At 36.9% G+C, this 18,631-nt stretch overlaps 1 protein-coding gene across 2 annotated transcripts in view; it reads left to right on the forward strand.

The window, feature by feature from the left end:
- The window catches only part of lrrc75a (leucine rich repeat containing 75A), a 263,200-nt gene that overhangs the window by 178,324 nt on the left and 66,245 nt on the right, over positions 1–18,631 (forward strand). For both annotated transcript variants that reach the window (XM_039757141.1, XM_039757142.1), the window contains one exon: positions 2,901–3,013. In XM_039757141.1, the coding sequence (XP_039613075.1) occupies positions 2,901–3,013 (113 nt within the window). The remainder of the gene's footprint in view (positions 1–2,900; positions 3,014–18,631) is intronic.

Below are 18,631 nucleotides of genomic sequence, written 5' to 3' on the forward strand. Positions count from 1 at the left end.
ACAATAGGATTTTTTTTCATGGGAACGAATTAATCATTTTCCCATTATTTCTTATGGGAAAAATTTGTTTGGTATAAGTCCTGTTTGATATAAATCCAAGGATCTGGAACGGATTAAGGCCGTATACCAAGGTACCACTGTAGTTAGTTCTATTATGCATATGTAACAATTCCCATGAAAATAACAATCTGTTTAAATTGTACATTCACTTCCCCATACCCGAGCGGCAGATCCACAAAGTGGCTAGTGCGTAGCGCCTGCCCAGGGGTTGGTGAGTGTAGCGAGCAGGGGGCAGAGACCCCCTAGTAAGTATTAAAATTAAGAAATATATTATGTGTGTTCAATTTTCATCTGAATTGTGGCCCTGATTAAATTATACTGTAATTCTTAGAAAGGAATACAAGTTTTTTCAAAGACAAAATAATTAACCATAAAATGCAAAAATCTAAACAGAATCCTAATGACAAAGCTAACTTTGAAATCTTAATAAAAAGCCCACAAATTCTAAACAAAAGGTCAAAACACAACAAAGGAGAAAGGTAAAAAGTAGTAAGGTGAGCAATTGAACAAAGCATTAATCTAGCACTTCCATCTTTAAAAATCTGCCCTGCAGCCATTGTACCTAGGAAGAAGTTAGCTTCTGAGTGTCTCAAAGTTGTTGATGAGTGGTAGAGTCAGTTAGGAATCTCTTTTTGTATATAAATATGACTATGCAGTTTTTCAATGTAATGCTTTTTCACATTTATACAACACTTGGTATAAAGTAACTTAATATAAATTTATCAGTAGTAAAGAGACGTTTCGAGGGATGATCATTATGTGCTAAAGAGTGGAGTCATATTGCATGTTGATTACCTTGTTTAAGTAAGAATTTCACTATATTCTGTACAAAAGTGGCCCGATGAAAACCTATTTACTGTTTGTTTGTTCATTTTTCATCATTAAAAAATTCTTTGTCTTCAAAATTGACAGTTCATTTGTGAAAATTATAAATATTACAGAGAAAATGTGATTATACATTTATAAAACCATATTTCTTAATTTCATTGCTGAAGTTGAACACATAGAGTATTTTTATCAGAGTATTGCCAGGTTTTCTGCACAGATATAAGCAGCCCTTACCTTTCTTCTAATTCTAGTTTCCTCAGTACAGTACAATATATAATACCATTCTAAATTTGGAAAATAATGGCATCATAATAGGCTATTCATTTGCAGAAAAACAATATATACAACAAAACACATGATTTTACAATAATTACAATTTAAAAATTCATTATGCGTTTTACACTTTATGCATTTTTTATGCTTAATTTAGATGTTTAGCAGTGTAGGAATAAAGTTTACATTTTTACCAACCAAGTAGTGATGTTCATGTAACTCAGTATTATACTATTTTGGTAACTGCTTAACAGCATCAGAAGACCTGGATGCTCTTAAGAGTAAATTTCTTTTTTTAAATATTTTTTATTGATTTTAATTAGAAACAGAGAACATTCCATTCAGTTAAGACAAATTTAACAAATCAAAGCAAAATTTCTTTAATTGCAGGTTTACCTTTAGGATCTTTATAGTGGCAAATCACAGTACATGGACATCTATGAGTGACTGAAGGAGAATCAAAGACCCCCAATCTATGGATGCCTGTCCTATTCCTTTATTGGGGCTGCTTGGATAATCTAAGAAACTTTTAAAGAGGGTTGAATATATTGTCCCTTTATAATGCCAAAACAATGAATTGGGTTTTGGTTAGAACATATAAAAAGGTAAAAAGGAAAACAGCAGAGCAAGTAATAAGGAATCTGTGTTTGATGGATACCAGTGATTACCTATATCTGATATTAAAGCACAATAAACACAAAAATCTATCCTATTGATGACTTCTTCCATCCATCTGTAGATTCTGCTGATGTTATTATATGTTGTAAGCATTATCTAATGATATGGAGTAGCTCATTATCTTCTACTCAGTATCATTATTTGTTAAAACAAGCAATATCTCAATGTATAAAATAATTAGCTGTACCTTACTGGCAGACTGTCTTTCAACTAAGAAAACTTTGCAGGATTGAATTTAATTACTAATTGCTGAAGTCAGCTGTCTTTTTTATCTAGCTAAAAAGATTTTAATGTATTCACAATTTTTTTTTATTCTAGTGACATCAAAAATGTTGAATGTTTAAATACATTTGCCTTTGCTACTGTATATTTATATAGATCCTGAAGTTTAATATTTATTTAAGTCAAACAGAAATAAGAATATGCGCAATATGCTATCTCGTCTCTTTCTTAGATAGTTTTAGACATTCAGTAACTGGCAAAAATTGTAACTGCTGGATAATGTTTTCAGTTAGTGCACAAATTCAGACATTTCACACCCCTTTAGTGATAAGTATATTATCATCTTTAATTGGTTTATATAATGGTACAGTTTCATTAGAAATATTAGGTACTTGTGTGAGAAAAAAATACACCTAATTTGCACCACCTCTTTATCCTGGCAGCTACTGTACCTGGAAGAAGATACATTGATATAAGTCTCTATCTGCTCTGTTCTACATCTATTGTTGAAAAATAGTCAAACCAACCTTTGATACTATGTATGCGAGTCTTCAAATCATTCTGTCATAACATTCATGATCAAGAAAATCAAGACAAATAAAAATTCCAGCATGGAATTTATATCAGACAGCAACAGAACACTAAATGGTAAAAGATACATGAATAAAGAGAACAGCTGACAACAGATCAAGCAATTGAGCAGTAATAATGTCTGGCTCGATCAGGTTTTTACTTTAGTCAGCCAGTAGAATAATTGACTTTTTTCAGGTGCTTTGTGACTTAGTTGGGTCACATATTACTTACTAATAGGCTGAATTTTCAATTTGTATTTTTTGCAGGAGGGGGATTCATTAGGTGCCATGGAAAAAGTATGCCGACAGCTTACTTACCATCTAAGTCCACACTCACAGTGGAGGCGTCAGGGGTTAATGAAACGAAAGCCACAGGCCTGGTGAGTATGTTCCAGTATGGGTTTATTTTTAACATGCTTAATATAATTGATTTCACATTTCTACTAAACTGGTAATGCCACTATAATGACCCTTTGACCCAGATTTGCCTTTCCTTATTCTGCCTGGATAATAAGAACATAAGAACATTCACCCCAATTTAGATTGTCAAGTTTTATTTATCTAACTTTTTCATATAACATCTAGTTTTTATCATCTAGTCATGTTTTAGAAGTCCTCATCTACCATCTACTGCACTACTTTTTTATTGTTCTCTGAATAAAGGAAAATTTTGTAACATTTTTGTAAAATTTAACTACTGTAGATACTCGTGTATAAGTCGAAAAATCTATGCCTTAAAATTCATTCAAAAAAACAGTGTCGACTTATCCGCGGGGCAACACAATTTTCCATAGAATTTGGGTAATGGCACAGTGCTTTTATTTAAAACAGTCAATCAAAATCAGTGTTCAAAGTAAACAGTGCAGTGATTCGAAAGAACTCTTCATTAAATAAATAATCCATAAAGCAAATGTGGAGGTTTAAAAATCAAAAAAATAGAAAAATAATCCTTTAAAAACCCGGCCTAGCACCCAGGCTACCATACAGCTTCCAGCGAGTGCTCGTTCGCTCGCTCGCCCACTCGCACACCCTCTCTCTCTCCTGCTTTCTCCAGCCCCCTCCGTCTTTTTTATTTTTTTTTTTTACTCCGTTTTTCCTTCCTCTCTAACTGACTTGCGCTTCTCTTTATATGCAGAGAGGACATAGCAGCTGCAGCACATTACCCACAGGAACAATGACGGATGTGGGCAGTCCCTCACCTGTGCACTAGGTGAGAAACGCCCACACCGCAGATCGCCCTGCGGCTCGCTAAGTCGCGAGCGCGGTGATTATTTATTTAAAAACTAAAACGGCCTTTGCTAAGAGATCTGTGGACCCATAACACCACATAAGCCTTTGTTGGAATTTCAAGCATCAGCTGGCAGGTGTATGCGGTTTATGAACAGATATGGGCTGTGCCTTCGTCAGCGAACAAAAATCGCGCAGAAGCTGCCGAAAGATCTAGAAGAAAAGGTCAGTTCCTTTCATAAATTTATTATCAAGCTAAGATAAAGGCATGACTTTGATCTCAGTAACAGTGGTAACATGGATGAAACGCCAATGACATTTGATATGCCGGGGAATCGAACTGTAGCAGGTATTGGTGAGAAGACTGTACTTATTAAGACAACGGGCCTTGAAAAAACCTAGGTTTTACCCTTGACTTATACGCGGGTCATAACAAATTTTGTAATTTTCGGCCTAAAGAATACACTCGACTTATCTGCAAGATCGACTAATACGCGAGTACAGTATCTACGGTAGCTTTAATCTTACGGAAGTTCCTATTGAAAAACTAATTAAAAACAACAGCTGGGATCCACTGCAATAATTTATTTTAGAATTTTACTCACTTCAGTCATGTCTTCTCTTATTTTATGTTTGTTTGTTCTGAAAATGTTCAATTTTTCCTTGTAGCCCATATGCCATAGTCCCGAAATTAGTCCATCTGGTCTTTTGTTGACATTTGTATTGTTTTTATCTTTATGAGGAAACCAGAACTATGGAAAGAATTCCAGAAAAGCTCTCAGTAGTGTGCTATATAACTTAAGAAAAACGTCTCTTGTTTTTAACTCAGCACAATGTGCTGTGTAGCCAGGCTTTATTTTGGCCTTCTTAATAACTTTTGTACTCTAAATGGATGTAGACAGTAGCAAGCCTTGTATAAAAATATATTTTCAAATTTCAGTTTACCACTTGTGGTGTATTCATATTTAAATCTTAAATTTCTACATGTAATGCTTTACTTTTACTTAAATTTCATTTTTCATTTATCTAACCAGTCTGAATTCTGCCCAAATGTAATCTGTAATGGTTCTGATGATTCTGGGATATCCACTCTTTATCTTGTTAAATGTCCTCCAAACTTAAGCAGCTTGTTCCTTATATTTTTATCTGTGTCATTTATATAAATTAAAAAGAGCAGTGGCCCTAGCACTAAAACCCAGGGGGACACTACTTTTAATTCAGAAATATATCCCTCTCATCATAAACCTATGCTTTTTAGCGTTTGACCCATTTTTGCATCCATCAATGAAGTGTGCATTGAACTGCCATTTGTTCTGTTTCAACCACTAACATCTCATGTGGTACGTTATCATAAATGTTTTTAAAAATCAAGATAAAATAATAATAATACATTTTATTAACTTGTAAGTGCATTCATAAACACTCAAGGACACCGAACAATAGATAAAACACACATTATAAGCAATACTAAAAATACAAAAATTAAAATCAGACAAAGCAGTTGTAATTAAAGAGAAAAGGCAGTCTTAAACAGATATAGACTTAGAGTTTTAAGTTTTGATTTGAAAAGTGAAAATGAATCAATATTTCTAAGTTTGCATGGTAATGAGTTTCAGAACTGGGGAGCAGCTCTGCTCCCCATGGTGGTAAGACAGATAAAGAGGACAGTCAAGTGGATGGAAGAAGAGGATCTAAGGGAGCGGGAAAGAATGGCAACATGGAGGAGGTCGGACAGATACGCAGTGCCAAGGTTGAGGATAACCTTAAATGTTAACAGGAGAATTTTGAAGTCAATGCGGAACAACTGGAAACCAGTGAAGCTGCTGCAAGACGGGAGTGATATAGTGAATAGAGGGGGTTCTTGTAATAATGTGGTAAGCTGAATTCTGGACCATCTGAAGCTTATAAAGAGAAATGCAATAATCCAGATGAGAAGTGACAAGGCTATGAACAAGGATAGAAGTTGTATGAGGAGTGAGGGAGGGACGAACAGCGGTGGGTCGGGATGTGAAAGTTCTAAACTGAATGAACTGAGTGCAGCCTAAAAGATAGGATCCGAGCCAACCTAGTGGAGTGTGGGTTATGCCAATCAAAGATAATCTATTGAGAAAAGTAGTGTGACAAATACTGTCAAATGCTGCACTCAGATCAAGAAGGATGAGAATAATGATTAAACCAGAATCACCTGCCAGGGAGGAGGTTGTTAGTAATTTTTATAAGTGCCGTTTCTGGACTGTGGATGGGACAAAAACCAGACTGGAACTGTTCATACAGATTATTTTGAGATATATGAAAATGAAGTTGAATGGCCACTATTTTTTCAAAAAATTTGGAAATAAAGGGTACATTATAAATAGAACAAAAATTACTGAAATTAGTAGGATCGACACCAGGTTTTTTCAGTATTTGGGGTTATTGCAGCAGTTTTAAAAGATGGAGGAACATTTCCAGTGGTGAGAGAGAAATGAATTATAGCAGAAATAAGAGGAACCAAAGAAGGGAGGCAGGTTTTAACCAGGACTGTGCAAAGGGGATGCAGTTGACAGGTGGATGGCTTAAACATACAGACAAAATCTGAGATTTCTGAGAAAGTAGGAACATGAGTGAGTAGGCGGATGAAATTCAAATGTAGTACGGGAGGAATCCGTACCGAGAGGCTAGTGTATCCTCTGGATTTTTTCATTAAAAAAGGACATAAAGGAATTGCAAAAATCAGTTGAATAAAGGTGAGAAGGTTGAGAATCCAGGGATTGTATGATATTATTAAGCAGTGAAAACAATGACTTGGTGTTACCTTTATTGGAAGAAATTATGTGAGTATAATAGTTAGATTTGGTTTGAGCAATATTGTCCTTATAATATAGTGTATGGTTTTTATACATCTCTTTGTGAACAAAGAGTCCAGATTTTTTATACAACCTTTCAAGTTGCCGACCTTTGGCTTTCAAAACCTTAAGTTCAAGAGTGAACCAGGGAGCAGAAAAAGAGAAAGAAACAGATCTAGTTTTTTTGTAGTAAAACATTTTGATAAAAGAATTTGAAGAACATATAAGAAGCGTATAAATTATTAAACAGTAAAACATTTCCATAAGAGAATTTGAATGATATATAAGAAGTGTATAAATTATTAAACAGTAAAACATTAACATTTAAGAAGTTAAGATACATTGAGTGCTACTGCAGTGGTTTCGGGTAAACTACCTACTTGACAACCATGCACTATGTGCCTGTGATTTAAGAGAAAAATTATTCTGAGAAACCATGCTTAACGGGCAGAAGGTCCAAACAATTCCCAAGTCCAATACTTCACATGAAGAGGTCGGTACATCTTCTTTGATGTAAACCCTCTATCTTCTTAAAAGAATTCATCACAAAAGCAACCTTGAATGTTGCGGGGTTTTAGTGACCGGAACTAACCTTAAGGGAGAGTAAGTAGCTGTGCACCGCAATTTACCAAGAGAGTCATGCTTCGATGGCGCTGATTACAGTCATTCGTAAAGATTTCCACTGTCCAAGGAGCCGACATGGCACTTGAATTGTCACAAACAATGCAATAAGAGAGGACGCTGCCCGAAACTGCGAAGCTGTCAACCCAGCAGAGCAACCTGACATTCCGCACCTCCCAACATCTACTTTGTTGCCACGACCCCTTGCTGCTGAAGGCGGTTTCATCTTCACATTGTTTACAGCTCGGCGCAGTTAAAAAGTAGAAAGAGGTAAAGCTGTTTTCTTAATCTGTTCTATTATCAAGTACTGCCAGTTAAAATGTGGCAGTTCCTGCAACAGTCATTTAGACGAATAAATAAAACTTCTCTGTCAGAATGTGCCTGCAGCTCAGCGCTGGAGTCCAGACAGGAGGACTGGGAGAGGGCGACGCAGGGCGCACTTCTGTGGGATAGATCGGCGTGTTTGTGTTTACTTCTTTTCAATTTCAGTAAAATAACTCTCACACAAATAATAACAATTCGTAAAGACGATATAGGATTTTGGTGCAGACCAGTGTTATTATTAACTTTTAAAGAACTTATTCAGATAATGTACACTTTATTAAGCTCATGTTTTAAGCTGCTGTCTTTCTGATATTTCTAGCTTTGTAACATCATTTTCAGTTCATCTTGTTGACATTTTGGTTCTGTACGTGTTATCATAATTGCAGATAATAGAAGTGTGCTGACCATAAGCTTGACTGATACGAAATGCAGTATGTTAAAAAAATTATAGATATCACTTTTGGAATCCTGTAAGTGTATAAAACAATTTTAGCCTGTCAATCTACAGAGAATCTAGTTATTTTTTCATTAGTTGCAAAGCAGAAGCTACTAACAACCTGGGCAGCAGTCTGTATCACAGGGTTCATTAATGCTCAGTCCCACACTCACTCATATTAAGTTAGTCTAAAGTAAATAATTAACACACAATTCTTTGGGATTTTGGAAGAGACTAGAGTACCCAGAGCAAATTCATATAGAAGAGAAGTGCAAACTACATGTTGAAAATGATTAATCAAGAAATAAAATGCAGGTCTCTGAAGCTGTAATGCAGTACTACCAACCAGTGTGCCACCATTCATCATTAGTCTATGAGTAAGTTTGGTTTAAGTCCTCCTCTATTCCGCTAATTTCTCTTTTTTATGTACTAGTCAGTTGGTCAGTCATTTTCAAACCCACTTTGCCCTTAACAGGGTCACGGTAGGGTTTGGGGGGTAGGGGGTTGTGTACTTGAGCCTGTTCCAAATAGCAAAAGAGTCCCTGCCCAAGAACAATCTGTGGACAGTTCACCTTTTTATACACTAATTAGATATAATGGGCAATAAGCAATTCACCCAGGACAGATATCAAGGACCAGGTAAAATATAAAATGAAGGTGCAACTCTATTAATGTTCCATCCATTTTTACTCCCATTTATCCTGCCCATTTCTGGGTGAACAAACACACACACATACACAACACAACACATACATCAAGGCCAATTTAATATCGCCAATCCACCTAATAGACTTAAGTTTGGGAAGAAACCGGAGCACCCAAAGGAAGCCCATGTGAACACAAAGAGAACATGCAAACTCCACCTGGGACTTGAACACCAGTCTACTTGTTACAAGGCAGCAGCACAAGCACTGCCAATATACTTCCCACCTAATAATTTTCCCAGTCGTAATTATTTTTACGTAAATGCTTCTTTCTTTTTCTTGAGACCTATCTTATTTCAAGTTTGGGATCAGCAAACCACTTGCTAGGTTTAGAAAAATAAAAAAAAGCAACAGCATATTCCAATGTGATATTTTATGGTACATAACATTATTCTGAGTGGATCTGAATCTATAGTTTTGTCTTCTGCATTTTGATTAATTTAGAAACAAAGTACAGTACTTCCATACCAGAGGTGATTCTAGGGACTGTGGGCACTAGGCTCCAACTCACCCTCTTCCAAGTCCCAACACGGTGAAATTTATTACCATTATTTTAGCACAATATTTAAATTAATAAGGCCGACAGGAAGAGTTTAATGAATCCTTTATTTTTATTTAATGAAAAATAGAATATATGAATAAAACAGCATAATGAATACAACATTTATAGAGAAAATAGAAAAAAATACAAACATCTAAATAAGTAAAAAAGTAAAGAAAATGCAAAATAAATGTAAGATGCATATGGTATTAAAAATAAATACAATTTGCATGTCATAATATTTAACAAATAAATTTGGGCACATAATGGAAAATAAATTGCTCATAACAGTATTACTGTAACTTTCAAAATTAATGTTTACAAGTTTTGGCTACATCAAATGAAAACACTATGTCTTCCAGATACAAAGACCTTTGAACACTGAACTCTATTTAAATTAGAGCTAGTGCTAAAAGCCTCTCCTGGCACGTGATAGATCTCAAGTATAACATGTAATCAGCTTTAAAGACTAAAAACCTCTCTCACCAGAAGAGGTACAAGGAGATGCAGTGCCATACTAACAGTGTTGGTTATTCAACACATTACAATCAAATGACAAGTAGACTGAAACAGAGCATGTAAACATAGCATCAAGTTGACTGAAACACTGCATCAACTGACAGTGACTGAGACTCTTGCTTGCGAGTTACTAATACCTAGCTCTGCTTCAAACACCAGGCTTTTCCTCTCATCAAATTTTGTTTTCTTCAAATAAAAAATCCTTCCATAAAAAAAACAATTTTTTAACCTTCAGTTTCTTTTCTCCCATCTATTTTTTTCTTCAATCTTGTTACTTAAGGGAGCTCTATAAGTTCCAAACGTGGTTCTCCTAAGCATGTATTTTCCTGACTAACTCTAAGTTAACTATATATTTTTGGCAGGTAAGGTTTGTACTGCTGGCAGGAATACCTAAGCTGTACATGTTGTAAATGTACCCCAGACAGGAAGAGAACAAACTAAATATTTGTTTAGTGAAAAGTTCATCATTATCAAAGTGTTTCCAGTTGCTTTTGTGCCTTTTGTTGGTGAGCTAAACTCATATTTAATCTTTTACTCCGCTGGCCAGATGAATGACTTTGAGCCTTTGGTTTCTTCTGTTAGTTGGATGTCGACCTCCATTCCAGTTGTAATTTTTGTTTTACTGATGGATTCAATTACTGTTTTGCTGTAGATAAATTATAACCTGTTCTCGACTGCTGCTGTAAAACACACAATCCATTTGTCCAGAATGTGTGAGACTCTACTGCAATGGCATACAGTACTTCATGGATTCAGCATTACATGATTTTTGCTACTTAACCACTGTCCTGCTTCTTCTTTTCCTCCTGTTCTTGTTTATTTATCCCACCTTTCACTTCCAGACTTGTAAATCCTCTCCATAATTTATGAAGGCAGCACTGAAGTTTAACTTTACTTAAAAAGTAACTTTCATTGCCAACACTCTCAAGCAAAGATCCGAAGCAAGGACAAAAGTAAGGTGGAAAAGACTCAGAACTGGCCTGCCTCCATAAATGTGGAATTTTGATAACTTGGATGAACTTTTACATCACACGATGAATCATTATGAGTTCAAGTCCTGTGGCATTTGTTTACTGTGGAGAACCAGCTTAAACTTCTTACTTCAGATGCTATTTTAATGCTGGACAGGTTTAATCTAATACGATAGATGGAGTGGAAAAGGCAAGAATGGGACTGGAAATGAGTGAGTGTGTAATGGTTAAAAGCAAGCGCATTGTAATTAAAACTAAAATGTGTTATCCAGTCATTGAAATATTAACTGAATTTGTCCACATTACTGCCTAGGGAGATGAGTTGCATCATCCTGGTTAATGTTTATTAACTCAGGCACAGAAGTGACTCATTTTGCACTAACTTTCCAAGAGTGAAATCATTCTGGCTTATAGATTGCTGGTGGCTTAAATAGGTGAGCATCAGAACAAACAAACTTCAATTAGCAGGTTCCATTCATGTGGAAAGAACAAGATGGATCTGTTCTATTCGAATGTTAGTGCCCTTAAATTAAAAAACCTGCAGTGCAGCTGAGCAAATCTGACCATCCAACTGCCACATACAAATCTGTGATTGACAGCAGCAGCTCTCTTTTACAAGCCAGAAGTTTTTATGTGTTTTTATATAAAATTTTATACTTTTCTTGAACTTCTGTAACTAACCATTTCACTGTGTGTATATTTGTATGTGACAAATAAAATTTGATTTAATATCAATACATAGAAGCACATTGAATTTAACAAAAAATTTACATGCGTAAGAAATAAACCATAGTGTATGTTAGTGTGTTTTGCCTTCAGGAAGACACACAGCACTGTATACTATTTCCTGTAGATGAGTTTGAGCACATGAATGTAACAAGTACCGTAGAGGAATGTACCCAATCTCATCAATATATCTCATACTTTTTAAGGATTCAGATCAGGTCATTTTGGGGAGCATGCACTGGTATGGCACGTTGCCGCACCCACCACATGACAAAACAGCTCGGGATCCTGCTTGGCAACCCCCCAGGCAGACACATGGTCCAGCTCCGGAAATGACCCTCTGCTGCAGCCAGGTGTTACGTGGGCGTCCCCTTGGCCTGGTCCAGCCACTCGGGTCCTCAACAGTGAGAATCCTGTGAGGAGGATCACCCTCTGGGAATCGCACCATATGGCCATAGTGCTGTAACTGACGCTTCCTCACAATGCAGGTAATATGTCTAATTCGGGACTCCATGAGCATCTGCTCATTTGACAAAGTCTAACCAGCGGTACACAAGGATTCTTTGAAGAGACACGGTACCAAAGGAATCCAGTCTTGGTCTTAGGTCACTGGATAGCGTCCATATCTTGCAACCATATAGCAAGAGAGGAAGCATTAGGACTCTAAAGACTTGGGCCTTCATCCTTTTGCACAGATACAGTATTGGGAGCACCACATACCCCTTTCCATTGACCTCATGACCTCCCCATGCTCTCCCAGTCCGTCTACTGACTTCAAAGATAGAGTCACCGGAGACATGAATGTCACTACCAAGGGAAGTAAACCTTTCATTAAGGTCGACACTCTCTCCGCAGACAGACACACTGCTGATGGCTGTGCCTAAGAGGTCATTAAGGCCTGGATCTTGGTTTTCTGCAAAGATTACAGCTTCGTTGACAAAGTCAAGATCAGTGAATCTTTCTTTGTCAACAGATGCCCCACAGCCACTGGACCCCACAGCCTTTCACAATACCCAGTCCTTGCAAGCATTGAACAGAGTAGGAGCAAGAACACACCCCTGACAAAATGCAGAATCAACTGGGAAAAAACACAGTGGTTCTGCCTCCATTCTGCAGAGCACTTGCAGCACCAGTGTACAGGCAGGCCATAATATTCAGAAACGTTGAGGGGATCCCACAAAGCCTCAGTATGTCCCACAGGGCAGCATGATCAAATTACAAAAATCGACAAAGACTGCAAAGAAACTACGCCCCTATATTTGCGTTTGCGCATCATGAGAAATGTCAGTGCCAGGATGTGGTCGATGGTAGACTTCTTAGGCGTAAAACCATACTGCTCCAGTACACTGGTGGGTGAGCAAGTGATCACGGATCCTATTGAGGATGACCCTAACAAGGTCCTTACCGAGAGCAGTGTTATCCCCCTGTAGTTGCCGCAATCCAGGCAATCATCCTTCCCTATCAAGATAGGGACGACAAGTCCCGTTTTCCAGTCAGTTGGGATGACGGCAGTCTCCCACATGGAAGCAAAGATTCCTTACAATGCCAGGAAGACACCCATACCACCTGCCTGGAGAAGTTCTCCCTGGATATCGCATATCCCTGCAGCCTTTCCTGCCCTCAACTGGTTCACCACCTGTGCAATCTCAGTGAGACTGGGTGGTTCACAGCTAATGAACCAGTGCTAATGCACGTCTCTGCAAACACAGTGTATGAATACGGCCTAAACAAGATATGTTTTCTGTGCCCTACACATTCAGTATCGTCCATTCTTTATTACAATAATGCATTTCACATGTCAAAAACAGAATAAGATTTACATTATCACAAAGCAAAATATATTACTTTGTCATATCTGACAGCAAAATTACCACTGATGATTATGATATGCAATGTTTTATTAAATGCCATTTACTTTCAAAACCGTGAACGGCGTTTTCATGAATGTGAGTGTATATAATGCATACAACTCCTATGCGAATATACCACAAATGAACTGGTTGCAGTATAAATGATTTGAATACAATTGAATATGCCCCAGGACTCGAAACAGAAGGAGTCTTTCTGTGCCTTTTTGAGTGAAAGTTTATGATACATTTCATATTATTTAAATGCTAGTTAAACAGTTCTATATTTTGTAGGAGTAGTTTTAGTAAGCAGTTCTCAGAATTAAAATCACTTTTTTTCACACAATATAAACTTTTCTGAGTTTACAGTGCATGTATTTAGAGCTTCATTAAGAAAAGAACATTGTTTAAAGCGCAGAAGATTACATTAGATGCCTTCCTGTGGACTTTCTGACAAGACTGCATGAAATGTCTGCTTTCTGCCCTTTGACTGCATTGTTCCATTTAGTAGTGCCCAACAGAGGCAGTTGACAGACTGCATCAATTAAACTATTTCCACTTTTTAAAGTTTTTATTTCACATTTCTTCTGCTGCTCTAGTGGACACAATTATAAGCCACCTGGTGTGATTTTTGTAAAGCTTTACTTAATGATGTAAGCTTCCAGTGTAAATGAATGTCTCAATGGTAAAGCAAACACTAGATTTCAGAGTTACCCTTATCTTTAAAGATGTTTACTCTTTGACCAATTTACATGCATACCACTCAGCAAAAAAATGAAACTTACACATATTTCTCTTCTCACCATGGGACCAGCATTTTTTCTTTTGTTGATATGCTGCATACATTCTATTTGATTCAGGCAGTTACTATAACTATCTTTAAAAGTCCAGCTAAGTGATATTGTTCTCTAATGTTTGTGTGTTTTGTCCTTCCATTATTAAATCTTTTAGTAAAGATGCAAAATACTGTCCCGGCTCTGTTTCTATTCTGACATTGTCTTCTCATCTTCTAATAAATTGAATATTAGTCCTAGGTTCATCTCCTGACTTCTTGCTGTATAATCCTGTGACTCAGAAGGCTTGAAAAACAACCTTTTTGCTCTGAAATGATGTCTTTGATGAAAGGTGATATAGAAACACCAGGCCAGAGCTGCATCTTGAAAGCTTCTGCTGTTTCCAAGCCTTGAGTTAGAGAGAGAAGCTCATACTTTAACAGGTAGCTCCATATATACTGTGTCATAAAAAGAGGTAACATAATTCCATATGTCATTCTCTTGGATTGTGGGCCTTCATGTGGACAGGTGATGTTATCATCTATGGCTTCTTTCACCAAGGATTTTTTCCTCTCAGATGAAGATCAGACATCCACACTAAAGAGTCATATCTATATGTTTCCTTACATTTTGGGAAGAGACTGCTTTGTAACAGTGATATAACTCACAGAAACCCTAGGAGTACTATGCAATTGGGCAGCTTTACATTTGTGCGGGGATTGCTTGGAAGAAACAAATGAGGTGCTATGTTTGAAAAGCAGCCATAAGACGATGTAAAAAAATTGCGATCACCTAGTATCTTTTCGTTATAATGCTAAACCCCCAAAGCGGTGGCTTGTTTGTGTGATTTTGTCTTGGTTGGAATATGTCTTTGTCTGGGGATTGTTCCCAATCACTTCAAATCTTTATGTAACAACTGGAATGTGGTAGGACAGTGCTTTTCATAATATTTAGGAGGCTGTTCACTTAAGATCTAAGTTAATTTTTCACCATCATCTGCATCTGTTGTACTGGTCTGTGTTTGGATTTTATAGTAAGTGTTAATCATTCTTTGTTAGTGCTTAATGTTTCGTCAGGTTTCTTATATATCTGTATTTAGGTACGGTGAACATTGCCCCGGACACAGACAGGCAGACACACTCAAGTCACCCAACACACGTTTATTTTTCATCTCTTTAAAAAGTCAGTGCTCACCAGCCCCAATACCCCTCAGTCCAGGCCAACACAATGCCTTCTCTCTCTTCTTGTTTCTTCAGGCCGCCTCCTTCCTACTCCAGACCTTGTCCTATCTTCCACCCGACTCTTGTCCCTCGCAGGGAGGCGGCCCCTTTAAATAAGCACCCGGATGTGCTCCAGGTATGTTCCCGGCAATCTCCCACCGACAGGCCCCAGTGTGGCGGAAGTGCCAGCTGTCTCCCCAGAAGTTCTCCGGGTGTCCCCATTTTCTCTTCACCCCAGCACTTCCTGGTGTGGCGGAAGTGCTAAGGTCTAGGGTCTTCCTGGTATTGGGGTCCCCCTGGCGGTAACCCCAGGTCCCTACAGGGTTGAGCTTCCCAGCTGTTTACCTGAGGCCTCCAGGGCGGTCACCCCCTCGAGGTCTGGAGGAGGCACAAGCCCTCCTCCTTTCTTCTTGGGCATCCCGGCTGGGTACCACCTCCATCCGGGTATGACAGTACTTAATTATTATCAGTGGGGTTTTTCAGGTTGGTTTATTATTTTGATATTGTTAATATACTGTATACACATTAATGTTTAACTATTTACTTTCAGCGTTTGCTATGATTAATGACTTTCTTGCATTTTAAACTCCTTACTCATAAAAAAAAAATCTCACTAAAGAGTATTGTTCAAGAAATCTCAGGAAAAGGTCATAGACTTCATTCTGTCACAACTCTATGAATTATAAATCTCTTAGATTCATCTGTTTAGTACTTAACACTTTTCTAGCAGTTAAAATGTAATGCATATAAAAGTAGAGGTAAATAAATGATGGATGGTTCTGATACTTAAAATTAAATTCTGTTGGTGTTCTCGAAGAGGATCTAGACAAATGATGCCCTGGTGTGCCTCATCTATGGATACCACAGAATACCTCTAGTGTTTCATTTTTGTAAACTGCATAAAGAGCCAGTTTACTGTCTTTCACAGGACCAGACAGTAGAGTGGGAAAGTGGGAGTACTAACTGACCATTTATAATTTTGATTAATTACTTACATGATGTTAACCGATTTATTGTGTAGAAACATTTATCTAGTTTCTCATTAAATCAATTTGAACTGTTATGCCTCTTTTAACAAACAAGAGGGTGAATGTTAGGTTCCATTTTTTGAATTAATGTAAGAGCCTTTCCTATTAATTCTTGATCTTTGGTATTTGGTGTGTATATGTTAACCACAGTCTGTTTAGATACATGCAAAAAATACTGCCTTTGTCCACGGAGAGGCAAGTACTTTTTCTACTTAAAGTGATGATTGATACTTTTCATGATTCAGCTAACAAAATTTATTGAAATTAATCTGTTTTTGTTTTTTCAGAGTCATTTTTTCTGGTTTAGAAAGATGGGATTCTATTGGCATATTTATTCTTATAGGCCTTGATATAAACAAAACAGCCAAAGTTACCTTGCTCTATCTCCTCCCGCTCGTCACGGAACTCAGTTTCTCTAATTATTGTCACTACTAGTCACAGCAGCTGATGCTAATATTCATCAGTGATCTTTTTGGAGATGTGTGGTGTTTTGAGCTTGAAAGGTTTCCTCAAAGATGTTAGTTCTGCCAAAATTTAATGAACATTTTGAATGCTTGATTTTTGAGATTGTTGTACATTTCTTTGGACAGAGGTGTAGAAATCCACCACAGTGCTTGACTGTAACAAGTCATTTAGCCTGTTACACCACTGAATTTTTGCCAGTTTGAGCTGGTAAACTGACTTGACATCATCTGTTTGTAACTTTGATGGATCTCTTCTTAAGCCAGCCCAGACTTCTGCCTTGTATAAAAATGCATGCCTCTTATGTATCTTGTGTATTTAATGTACACTGTAATGTTTTTCCCAGTATATAGAATGCAGTACATTTTTATTCACAATATACTAAACTTGAATGCAAGAACACTTTAAAAAAGGATTTATTTAGTAGGTCACAGGAAATGCCCCTCCATCAATTGGGCATCTGCTAAGTGTAGCAAAACACAGCTAGCATGAAGAGAAACAGGAAGTTTATGGAACAGGACAAGGTCTGCAACTTAATTAGAAACACTCTAAAATCATTATTAGTCATAAGGCAAAAATGTTGACTTTTTCCAGAAAAGACGTGTCATTATACTTAAAAATAGAACTTTTTGGGTCCTAAAGACATTACAGAGCTGTAAGCAGATCCCTGTAAGTTTTCATTGCTGTAACCTTTACCTCATGAAAATGTTCATAGTATCTAAAATTTTGCCTCCTAGGAGTATAATTCTGTAAACAGCTTCATGTCCTGTGAGAGCTCTCCAGCTTATTACCCTCCCTCAACCGTACATGTTGTAGTTTAATCCTTTGGTTTCCAAATCCTATAGTGGTACCTGTTTAAATCTGATCCATACTCCTCCACTGTAGTGTAGTTTAACTTTCTGTCCAACATGAGAATCCATCAATTTCACCAGCTTCTGTTTTAAACCTTTCTCAGTGGGTTTAGATGGGTCGCAGGAAACATTGCGGGCTGATGAGCTGCAATTGAAACATATCAAACATAAAAAGTAGCATGGCAATGCTTCCCCAGAGAGTCCTGCAGAAACACTCTACAAAACACCAAATGCAGTTAAAACAAGGAAAATTAACTTGTATGTTTGTGACGACCCATATACCTAAGGGAATTTGTGTTAGGCCATGGATGTCAAGTATCTGGACCGAAAACCAGTGAAGCAATTATAACATACAGATTCCAGAAGTGTATGTACAAGTTATTTGATTTTATTACTTTTATTCTATGTTAATTAATATTGCATAATTTTATTCTTATATTTAATCTCTTTTTTCTTCATCCTGTAAAGCACTTTGGCTGAAACATTTGTATAAAAATGTGCTCTACAAACAAATATTGGTGTTGTTGTTCAAGTGCACTTTTCAAAACAATTAACAAATAATAGTATATAAAGTGTCTGTTAAAGTTATATCAAACAGAAACAAAAACACAATAAAATCTTAATCTGAAATATCAAAACAGAGCTAAAACAAGACTTAGCAGCCCCAGAACTCTTCCTTGTCTCCTTGTCTGTTTCTCTGTCTTTTACATTTCAAACCAGGCTGGATAATGTTTTGATTATTGAATCAGAACAGTTGAAATACCTAAGAATAAGTATTACAGAAACACATAAAACCTTCTTTAAAAATACTTTTGGTAGTAGAATTGAAACATCAGGATTTCTCCATCTTACTTTAAATTGGGAGACTCAATATCCTCCGAAAGCTTCTTTATCTTTTTCAACACCACCAACAATTTATATAG

This window comes from Polypterus senegalus, chromosome 6, assembly GCF_016835505.1.
Source record: "Polypterus senegalus isolate Bchr_013 chromosome 6, ASM1683550v1, whole genome shotgun sequence".
Lineage (NCBI taxonomy): Eukaryota > Metazoa > Chordata > Cladistia > Polypteriformes > Polypteridae > Polypterus > Polypterus senegalus.